We start from the raw sequence: 12,041 nt of genomic DNA, 5'->3' as shown, positions 1-12,041 counted from the left end.
AGGAAACTGAGACAAACAGAGGTTAAGTGATATGTCCAGAGACACACAGTGTTTGAGGCCGGATTTGAACTCAGGTCTTCTTGACTCCAGGACTAGTGCTTTATCCACAATGTTGCCCCAGGAGCAGCCCTCTGCTTTATATTTAATGTGTCCTGCCTGATGTAGACCAAGGCATTTTAAAACATCAGCCTTCCCTATTGGCTCAATTCCACCTCTAAACTCAAGCTTAAAGGCTCCAGTCTGTCTTTCCCAGGCATCCATTAAAACTTGTAAACTCACATCCAAATGATTTTTATATAACTGGAGAAAGACACAATGAAGTAGAGGAGCTATTTAATGTGTGTGTGTGTGTGTGTGTGTGTGTGTGGCCATACAGCTTGATGTTATTCACATATATCAAGTGTTTAGAAAAAGATACTATGGTCTGCTTCTCTCTCTACTTTGGAAGTCACACATAATTCTATTTGGTACAGATGATAATTGATTTAGGGCTAGGCATAACCATAACAGGCTTCAACTGGCTCCTCAAAAAATGTTACATTTTATAAAAATCCTTCTTGACGTATTTGTGTTGGTGGTGTGCGTTCAGAAGAGAAGTTTCCCGTGTGGTTATCAAATACTCTAAATCTCATTTTCTGTGGATCAATTTTATACACTTGTAGTACACGAGTCAGGGGAAAGCCATTATGTCATAGCATAAGTGTTATATAACTTTGGAGCATTTGTTTAATAATTATTGGAATGACAAGCTGTCCCTCATTACACCTGGATTTTTTGGTATATCTTTTTCACTTTTCAGTCAACATAACATTTTCTTACCAGTTTTATAGATTTTATTTAGTGGTATAAACTGTGAATACTTTTATAAAGTACATGAATCTGTAATTGGCCCATATTTCAAGGGGCCACTGGCACTAACTTTTGGTAGCATGATGCCTTCTGTTAAGAAAGGGTTAAGAGGAAAAAGAAAAAGTGTTTTGATAGGAATTCTTGTGTAACTCGGAAGCATTTAAGCTGATAATTAATGTATCTGACCCCACTACTTTCTAGTTTGGAAGAGAAGCTAGAGTTTCAGTTATCTCCCCCTTGATGTAACTGTTTTTGCTGTTGTTCAGTTGTTTTAGTCATGTCTAATTCTTCGTGACCCCATTTGGTATTTTCTTGGCAAAGATACTGGAATGTTTGCCATTTCTTTCTCCAGCTCATTTTACAGATGAGGAAACTGAGGCAAACAGAGTTACATGACTTGCCCAAGGTCACACAGCTTGTAAATGTCTACGGCCAGATTTGAACTCAGGAAGATGAGATTTCCTGACTCGAAACACAGCACTCTATCTACTATGCTACCTAACTGCCCTATTTAACTGTTTGCCTATGCAGCATTAATTTTCCAAGTTTTTTGTTTCTCATCTGCACCAGCTTGTGTTTTTGTTGGGACCACAGAAATGACCCAAAATTGATAATGATAAGGATGATAATGATGGTGGTCATAGTGGTGTGTTTGAAGTGGAGAACAATTTTCTATGTGGACATAAAATACATTATCGATAAATTATTACTGAAAGAGTACTGAGCTTAGAATGAAAGGACTTGAATTTGAATCCCAGCTTTGGGCAAGTCACACAAAGATCAATGATTAAAAATACAACAGTTCTTTCGCTCAAGGAATTTACATTATATTGGAAAGAATACAACATCTGTACAGAAAAAAAGCCAAAAGAGACAGAGGCAAAGAAGTGGGTGTTGAAATTTAATGTAACAGGAACAGTTAGTAGGCCAGTTTGACCCGAATAGTGAGTGTATGAAGGTAAGGATGTGCCTTCTTTTCTTCAAAGTCTAGGACAAAGCCTTGAAGGACAAGCATGATTCATGGGTGGGAAACGGATAGTGAGGCAGCTACATGGCACAGTGGATAGAATGGGAACAGAGGGTCAGGGAGATCTGAGTCTGAATCCTACCTCAGATACATACTAGCTAGGCAAATGGGCAAGTCACTTAAACTCAGTCTCAGTTTCTACATTTGCATCATTGCTTATTCCTCACAGTATTCTTAAAAAGGAAAACTACTCCTTTCTTCTCCATTTGGCAAAGATATTCTGATGCATTAATAAATATGGTTAGGTGAGGAGGAGAATGACAAAAATTTGGAAAAATCATTCGAATGGCTAGTTGCCACTTTCAGGTCACTGGGAAGAGGGAAAGATAGAGGCTGGTCTGATTAAGTTCCAGTTCTAATATGTTCTCTTTCACACCAGTAGCATACTAAGGTTCAAATGAAAAGACACAGATGGGTTCCATCTCTAGGCAAAATGTCACAGCTGCCAGCATTATGCTGGTCTCTGTACATTTGTAGCTTAGATGACTCATATGGAGAACCTGAAAACACGAAGTTAAGTGATTTTCCAAAAGTCATCCAATCTGTTATGATTAAAAAGATAGAGCTTTAGTATCTAAATGCTAAGAGAGGGTCAGATCAGTACCCCCAAGCAGGCCCAGCCAACTGACCTTTTTGTTGGCCAGTGGGTGGAGTTTCCATGGGGCAGGACTTTGAAAGGGGTAGGAACACACTATATTTTGTCACCAAACAGGTCCTGGAGGCAGAGCTCAGCATACAATCACTACAACTCTCCTACTAGTCTATAAAAATTTTTGTCTGGATTCAGAGACAAAGAGGCAAATTTAACATTTTTCCTGATTGTATTCACTACTGTTCTGTGATGGATTCTTTTGTTAATAAAGATGTTAGTTATTTTAAAATGAAAATTATATGTAACTCCTCAAACACCAAAAATAATTTTTAACTTGATGTAAGAATCCATGAGTTGATTTTAAGTTTTTGACCTTTATACAAAATGACTCTTATATTTCCACATTGCTTCATGGCTTAAGGATATTCAGATCTGTTGTTATGCTTCTTAATGATCTGAAAGGGAAAGTGGCCTGATGTTACACAGAGGGACAGTCAGCTGGCACGGTGAATTGGCAGAGCATGCACATTCAACATCCTTAAGCATTTAATGGGTTAAAGAATATCTCAGGAAGAATTAATCATTTCTGTTTGAAGCTGAAAAAGCTTTTACACAGAAACACAATGAAGGATGGAAACTTTATATTCCTTGGTTCCTTGGACAATAAAAAGCCTTGTCTAGTCAAGACTAGGAATAATTTTTCCCAGGGGGATTATTACTATTTGAGGGGGATGAATAGTACACTCTAGTATACTCTTTCATCTGTTGAGACTAAAGACCTCTGTCTTTTTAAGAGGGCATTATTTTGGACTATATTTTGGGACAGGTCAAGAAGTTCAAAAAACATACAAAAAATACACTTCCTCAACTCCCACCTTCTAGCTCCAGTGAGAACAGATTAAAGCCAACTTGTTGAATTGGTCTTCATCCAGAATTCAATTTGAATGCTAAGTTCCAGGGGGAAAATGCCTGGCCTGATAGCTGAAAACCTAAATTTTTACCGGGACTTGAGAGCTACTGTGTGGATTAGAACATGTGCCTTGGGAAATGAAAAACCAGAACCAGAAAGGAACAAATCTTTAAACTCATTGACAAGAGGAATCTAAATTTCATAACAGAACTGTGTCTTCCATCAAATTTTGTGACTCAAACATTTATTAAAGATTAGGTGTGAAAGACCCTATACTCCAAATATCCATGTCAGATATAAAGAGAACTGCTTCTGAAGGTCAGAGGTGATAAATGTCTGAGCCTGCAAGCTATAAGCCAGGGGACTGCCTATTATCATTAGATTTAAGAGAAGTATTTTCCCCTCCAGAATCTGTTGCAACTTCCATTTCTACAGAAAAAGAAAAAAAAAAGATTGCAAACACATTGGCACCAGTAAGACTGAAATGCTACTTGCTGACATTTGAAATAATGAAGCCATTACCGTGCTCCAGTACTTTCATTGGACCCCAGAAGAGAATGATGGAGTGGATCAAGGCGTTGATGCAGTGACCCCAGAAAACCTAAGGGAAAACAAACCAAGGGAGTCAGGAGGCTGCCCCAAACTCTTGACCTCTGTCTAACTCTCAACAAATGCCTCATTGTGAAGTTTACTGGCAGCATGTCACAATTTTCCAAAGGCAGAATATTATTCTTCAAAGTTTTCTAAAATGCATTTCCTCATTCACCTTTAAAAATCAAATAACTATGCTATTGCAGGATAACTCTATTTCACTTCAAAAACACACACATAAGCCTGAGGCATTAATAGCCAGCACAAATCTAGACAGTGAGTTGTGATTAAGCTTCTTCCAATTACTTGAAAAGGACAATAAAAGTATTTTTTTTAATCTCCTGTAAAAAAAAAACAACAAAAAAACCAAACACCTCCCTATTAGGTCATTTGTTTAAATGCTCCATTTTGTGTGCTTTTCTCACAAAGCATTACTTTATAAGGCACATCCTTCAGTTTCATTCCTTAAAATTTGAGAATTGCTCAGCTAAAAACCCAGAACTTTTCATACTTTCAACATTAAATGCATACATTTAAAAATGAATTTCAGTATCTTATGCTTCAGAGGTTAGTCAAACAATGGAAATAGAAAGTCAGATTATTTTCCAAACCATGAAAAGAAAACACATTATAACTTCATTAGTGTATCTCAATCATCTTTTCGAACCATGTAGATGACAGAAAAACTAAAACCGTATTAGTTTTATTTTAAAAATCCACCACAGAGACATGCTTAAAATAGCCAAGCTTAAATTATATAGTCTGACTATACTGGGAGAAGTGAGTCTTACAGATAAACATCTCGTAGTTTCTCGTCTCAGCTTTGTTTTTTTTAATGGCTGGTATCTGGAAACTAAGAATCTTGAAGAGAACTTCTGTATTTTCTAACATGTTTATGAGGGGGGAAAACCAACAGCAACATGACCAGAGTATGGTCATATCACCTACATGTATGGGTCCCTGGGATAGCAAAGTAAATAATTTTTTCTTACTGTATAGTTGTAACAATCATTTGGGGTAGGAGGTACTAAAGGACTCAGAAGAGGCAGCATGTCACAAATGGCTGGCCTTGGATCCAGAAATATCTGGTCCTCCTAGCTCTTACTTTCATACCCTCTAAGGTTAATTTCCATATGTTCTTGAGTAGTGACAACTATTATTTCTCTTATGTACATATGTTGTCTCCCACGTTAGAAGGTAAGCTCCTTGAGGGCAAGGACTGTTTTTGTTTTTTCTTTTTATCCCTAGAACCTGGCAAATACCTGGCACATAGTAAGTGTTTAATAGATATTTTGTTGATTGATGAGTTGAGATCCTATTTCTGTTGCATAAAAGCTCTGTGACCAAGGACAAATTGCTTTATCTGTCAGTGATCCACACAATTCTTTAGGTTACAGATAAGTTGCTGATCTGCACTGGTGGATGGAGTTTTTACCCTAGGAGTTCATTACACAGATGAATCACAGATGAGGTCTGTGCCCCCCTCTCTGCAATAAAACAAGGCTCAAGTTTCTAAGAGGCAATATGGAGGGAAAAAACTTCAACAATAATCTACAAATGGTGAAACCAACAAACTGTTTCATTTACATAATTGCAAATCAAAGTCTATCTATTTACTAATAGTGTTTTCCACATGTAACATTTCTCCCTGCTTTCATTGTTACATTATGGAATTTCCCCTAATGAAATCTGGTACACGCCAAATTCAACTAACTGATTCTTAAGAGAAAATTATAAGTGTAATTACTGTTGATACCTAAGAATAAATATCAATATTTGAGATGCATATTTAAAAAAATTAATCATCTGTAGTTACAAAATTCAAACAATTTTTAGAAATCTTGCCTATAGTTCTGTGTCTCTATCTGAGTAATGAGATCAATATATGTTTGGATTGTGATCTGAGACTGAATGGTCCCTTCGTGAGTGTGTCTATTCAGTGATGTACATCAGGAATGGTGGGATTAGGAGCTTCCCCATTGGGAAACAGTATTAATTAGATAGATGGTTCAGAGTTGCTTAATATATGATTTCATTCTTAGCCTAATGGTGGACTCTGATGAGCTAATGGAGTTTTTCAGACTCTGGAATGTCTGATTATTCTAAAAAAGAAAAACTGATCAAGTCACTTCTAGATTATATCTTAAATCTATTAAGGCAGAAGCATTTGCTCCCATTACAACTCTTTGTTCTTAGATATCAGAAGCCACAAATATAAGGTCTTTATTATCTTCCTGGGGTTTTCCTTACAACGTATTAACTACTCTCTAGAATTTGGAAATATGGTAGGATGTGAGTGATAAGGCACAACATTTATTCTACTCAATTTTTCCAAAAAGAAATCTTGCAGTCCTATTTGGGGGAGGGGGGAAAGAAGGAACGGCAAAGTTGAAAGGGAACACCAAAGTTCTTTGGTGACTGATGCAAGGACTGTTGGTGACTGGAGAGAATAGTTCCAGTACAGAATTTTTGCTCTGTTACAAGAAGGTAGCATTTTTCTGGTTTTAAAAGTCCCTCTTCCTCCTTAATTTATGGATCTGACTAAGATTTCTACCTGGTATCAGAAATAAGTCCCAGGTTGGCTGTTTTTTCTGTTGCATAACCTTTGAAATGATACTCCAATCCATTTTTGCTGCCTGTGTCTCATTCCCTTTAAATTTCAGGTTTGGGGCCCAGCATCACCAAGAAACTTGGCCATTTGAAATGATGTAGGAATAGGGTAGGCAGGGGAAGACTACAGAATAGAAAGAAAAACAAACCACTTAAAATTCTTGCATGTAACACTAGCTCTATAGAAGCTGGGATAACCAAAAAGCAAGTTACCTGAAGGGGGAAAAAACAATAAAGAAAAAAATATCATGAAAATAAACTATTCTGTATTAGTATTCAGTATTTGAGGCTGGGGAGGTTCATTAATTCCTGTTTAAAAAAAACAATGCTACAGAAAAAGGCACAAAATTTAAGCTAGTAACAGACATGAATAACTGGATGCTTTACTGCTCACGGAAATCATGAATTAGGGCACATACAATAAGAAGTGAAGACCTACTCTGCATCAGAGATAATAGAACCAAAATGGTAATTTTCATTGTTTCCAATCCTCAACATGTTAGAATTTGTACCACGCTTGTCATGAGACTTGGGAGAAAGGGGACCAAGGGAGGTGTTTGTTAGAAGGAACAGGGAATTGCTACCAGAATTTTACTGGAGCAGAAGAACTCTCATGGTATAAATAATAACTAGCCTAAAATAGTCTTCAATAACTGATTGAGAACCTGAGTTTTGCTCCTATACAACATGTAAACAAGAAAGGATTCCATGAATCCAAAAATCTAGCATCATTTTAAGCTTATGACTTGGTCAGCTGAATTTATATATATTCTTCTAATCCCCTCGTAGGCAAACTTCTACAACACAGATTGAGCTTCCATCTTCGTCTCCTTTGATTGGCAGCCTCTGTTAATCTTGATACTTCCAGGCTTACGCACAACTGGCAAGGAACATGGCAGATTTTCTGTTGTAGCAGCCCACAGACACCCTCCTTATGTGTATCTGAGGGAACCTCTATTTTCTCTTTGGATGTTTTCCTACACATTGGATATTCCAGTTTTGGAACACACCTGTGACTGATTCTTTGTGCTCATTCTTTCCCAACTGCCATGGGGCCTCTGAACCATATCAAGAAACTAGAGGCCACTCTGAGTGAGTGGGCAGGATTTTATAGCTTCTCAGATACCCAGATAAATGACTTCGTATCCCAAGACTCACAGAGTCTTATTTAGAGTTGACCTTAAAGTGTTCAACTTTCCACCCCAACTTGGTAAATGAAGGAGAAGATGAACAGTGCTTAACAATTGAATGGATACAATACTTTCCCTACTCCCCTCCAAATTTAAGTCTTCTTCTCCCTCGTTTCCTATTTAAATTTAATAATCATACTTTCTATACTCCCCACCACTCCTCAATCCCAGGCCCTCCCTAACATTTCAATGGTTACATTATGTGGGGAGGAAATGAGCCCAGTGTTCTAATCTGCTGTGGTTCAATTTCTTGGGATAAACTGTTTGGTATAACTCAAAAATTGACCAGAACTAGAATACAGAGAGCTAGAAAGGGGGGGGAGAAGGGAGTGGGATAGCATTTTAGAATGAAGTACCTTCAATAACATTTTTTGCTCACCTTTGTGTTAAACCCTTCAGCATTCTGGGTAATACTGTAGAGCTGTGGAAACCTGAGCATGCTCTCCTGAGTACAAGTCCGCTCAAAGATTCCCAGAGTGAAGGGTGGCAATGCAGTGAAAATCTATTCGGAAAGAACAATGATCCATTAAAATGGCTGGTTTGTTTTGCACACTTTCAAAGTGTTTCAGGTTTACAGAGCGATGACTTAATTTTCCTGTCAAGTCCCAACCTGAGAATCCCTGTGATTCATAACTCTCTAAGCACCTTCAGCACAAAGGAAGGGAATCAAAGGATAATTTCTTATTCTTATTATTCCTTCATTGGCCTAAAAACGAATAAATTGAGCTTGTTATAATTACAGGATACATAATAATGATTAGCTAACAAGTCCAGATAGATTAACATCCATTTTCCTTTTCAGTAGAGGCTGCACAACATACCCCAGTCAATATCATGGAACTGTATTCAGTTCCAAAGGAACTCAAGGTATAAGTGTGTTTTTCTGAAGCTTACTAAGGCAAAATTTACAACTCTAATCACAAATTCCAGTCTAGGAAATTCTGAACCTTAAATGTCAGGAAAATAAATCAGGTTCATTCACAATAAGCAAAAACCTAAATAGACTGTTTGAAAATTATTAAGATGTAAACATTTTCATTTTAATCACAATTATCTTGCCTCAGTGTTATCTAGTACAAACACACCATGATCTATTAGTGAAACACCCGATCCATGTGCATTTGCTTTGGTATTCAGTCACTTATAGACCTTCTTCCCTCCATTCCCACATCAGCAGAAATACCCTGACCCTTGATTCATGTACATAGCGATGTCAGAGACAAGCAAATGGTTCTTAGAAAGTCTTTAGCCCATACAAGTTAGATGGAGATTGAGCATCTATGCCAGGGAAAGAAAATTTTTTTTTAAAAACCCATCAGTTTAAAGCAAATAGAGATGAGGTGACCAAGATTAATAAAAATCTCAGTCTCATCATACTTAAGTCCTGAATCCCATCCAAGGAAAAGGGCACTGTCTCTCTACTCTCTACTCTACCTAGCCTAGAGTGATTTTGTTAGGAGCTTCCCGTAGCTTCAGCATAATGAGCTTCATAGTACTCCTGGATACTTTTCCGATGTCCTATTGAAAGCTGAAAGGTCTAGGCAGGAAGCAAGAAACTGCCAAGTCCAATAGAGAAGACCCCTATGAAGCTATATCCTCAATAGTAACTACTATCCAAAGGAGAAATGATTTATGTAGTCTTCTGTAAGACCTGTGTCCAAAACACAAAAAAGCTATTGAGTGAGTGGCAGCATGATAAAGTGGATAGAGTGCTGGCACAGGAGTCGGAAAGCCCTAGGTATAAAGACTATCTCTAACATTTATTAGTTTGTGACCACAGGTAAGTCACTTAAGCTCTCGGAGACTGAATACCATCCCCTGTAAAATGCAGATCATAGAATCATCTGGGCCAAATGACTTAAGATCTTCAAAGACAGCTTAATAATAATAAATGATACTTTCAGTACCTACTTTATAGGGTTATGAAGATTTAATGTTATGTAGAGCATGCTATAAACCTCAAAGTGTTATATAAATGCCAGCCATTATATTTTAACAGCCATAAAATGTGAATATGAAGTACACTCTAAAATCACAATTTTGGACACCATTTTTAAATTTGTCATATAGGGAAATATCTAAAGAGACTCAGACGATGGAGGTTCAAATCTCAGCTTGTGTAACAAACTAGCTATGTGACCTCAAGCAAACCAGTTCATGGTTCTACAAAATGGGAGGGATAGAGTTAGATGATCTCCAAGGTCTTTTCCAGAATGAAAGTCCTAAAATTCTTGCATCAAAGATGATAAGCTTGGAGTACAGAGGGCAGTGCAGAGACAACCAGCTGAAAGCAGTGATCAAATTTTGAGATGCTATGGGACCTCTGAGTGAGTCAAAAGAAGACTGTGAACCAACGTAATACATTCTTTATTTGCATAGACACTAAAAAGGTCACCTTAGTGGAATGGTAATCAGGATGGTACTATTTTTAATGACAAACCAGGGAGGGATAATATAAATAACTTACTTATTTACTATAGGAACCCAATGGAAGGAAATGTTACAGTATAAACATTATTGTAGGACATTGGTCTGTAGATCACCTGGAAGGCCCACAAGTAATTTCTCTGGCCATATTGAAAAAACCACTAGCCTAAATGCCAATGGGAGCTAATCTGATTTGCAATTATTTTAATATTTATGCTTGAAGTGTTTACCTCCATTCTAGGCAGCATTTTAAAGTCCACTGAAGACTGTCCCTAAAGACCTACAAATTGTTTCCAAGTATCCTAACAAGGTGAAGGGAGGATAGTGTGAGAAGGAATGTGCTTGACTTCATATACTTTGATTTGTTTGTAAGTGCTGCACATTGCTATAATAAACATTAAAAAAACCTGTAAAGTGGGGCTTGTTAGTTTGAAAACATACACCCATATGAACTACTTCTGTAGGGAAAAAAGGGAATTAAAATTCTGAATTAAAGTACGAATGATTAAAGTTGCAAGAGTGTTAGGAATGAACATGGCGATGTCAGACACAAGCAAAAAGGGAATTACAATTCTGAATTAAAGTATGAATGGTTAAAGTTGCAAGAGTGTTAGGAATGAATATAGTATTGCTATTAATACCTCAGAAATCGGGAGAAGAAGAGCAGATGTGCCAGCTCAGTTCTAGCTCTCCTTTCTGTTAAGTGGTAGATAGCCAAAAATAACACCTGGAATATAATCTTGCCAGAGATGCTGGCATAGCTAGGTAAATAGTCCTACCAAGCTGCCATCATATAGTCACCTAGACTAAGAAAGGTACTTGGAAATGTTAAAATGGCTACAGATCATTAAGATCTGATGCTGAGATAAAAGAGCCAGAGCATAATGAGAAATTGCAAAAATTAAGCTGCAAAACTAAGCCAAAGAATTCAGAGAGCAGCCATGATATGGTAGGAAGGTACTGGATTGGAAGTCTATAGATCGGGATTCCAGTCCTGCCTTTGCTTTCATTAGCTTTGTAATCACAGATAGGTCATTTCACCTAGACAGAGACTTCAGTTTCTTCATCTGTACAATGGAGAATTGGACTAGACTTGCAGGGGTGGGGAACCTGCAGTCTCGAGGCCACATGTGGCCTTCCAGGTCCTTGGGTGTGGCCTTTTGACTGAGTCCAAGTTTTACAGAACAAATCTTTTTATTAAGGGGATTTGTTCTGTGAAGTTTGGGTTCAGTCAAAAGGCCATACTTGAGGATCTAGAGGATCACAGATGGCCTTGAGGCTAACAGGTTCCCACCGCTGCTATAGTAATCTTCAGGTCTACTCCACTTTGAACTCTGAGATGCTCTGATTTGAAGGTGAAGAAAAAAAATCTGTGTTGGCTAATATGGACCACTCAAGGAAAATTCTGAACTCATTCCACAACCACCACCATTTTGCATGAATTGTGTTTTGAATGAACGGTTCCTTAGGTGCTACTTTGGATTGTGAATTCCTTTTTCTGAATGCAAAAGAAATCATAGAGTTTCAATGTTCAAAAGGGACCTCAGAGGTCATTTACCTCAACCAGTACCCCTTAAATCTGTACCTCCATGAAGGGAGACTCATTACCTATAGAGGCAAATAATTTCACTTCTGGACACCTCTAACTGTTAGTTAAGTTTTTCCTTATATTACCCTAAATCTCTTTTTCTGCACCCTTCTTTCTTGCTACTATTTCTGCCCTGATGGATTAATCAAAGCAAGTTTAATTACTCTTCTAAATGACCATCCTTTCAATATTGTACGTGTGTATGACCTTCATTTCCTTCCCCCTCCCCTCTCTTTACCAGTCTTCTCTTCTCCAGG

At 37.6% G+C, this 12,041-nt stretch overlaps 1 protein-coding gene across 1 annotated transcript in view; it reads right to left on the bottom strand.

The window, feature by feature from the left end:
- ATP8A2 (ATPase phospholipid transporting 8A2) overlaps positions 1-12,041 on the bottom strand; it is a 741,784-nt gene that overhangs the window by 172,154 nt on the left and 557,589 nt on the right. Inside the window, exons 29-30 of the mRNA XM_027877570.1 lie at positions 8,149-8,271; positions 3,901-3,979 (exon numbers count right to left, since the gene is read on the bottom strand). Coding sequence (XP_027733371.1) covers positions 3,901-3,979; positions 8,149-8,271 — 202 coding nt within the window. The remainder of the gene's footprint in view (positions 1-3,900; positions 3,980-8,148; positions 8,272-12,041) is intronic.

Source organism: Vombatus ursinus, unplaced genomic scaffold (genome assembly GCF_900497805.2).
Source record: "Vombatus ursinus unplaced genomic scaffold, bare-nosed wombat genome assembly UNPS02014813.1, whole genome shotgun sequence".
Lineage (NCBI taxonomy): Eukaryota > Metazoa > Chordata > Mammalia > Diprotodontia > Vombatidae > Vombatus > Vombatus ursinus.
Note: the sequence above shows the minus strand (reverse complement) of the source record. Positions and strands in the feature narration are given on the sequence as shown.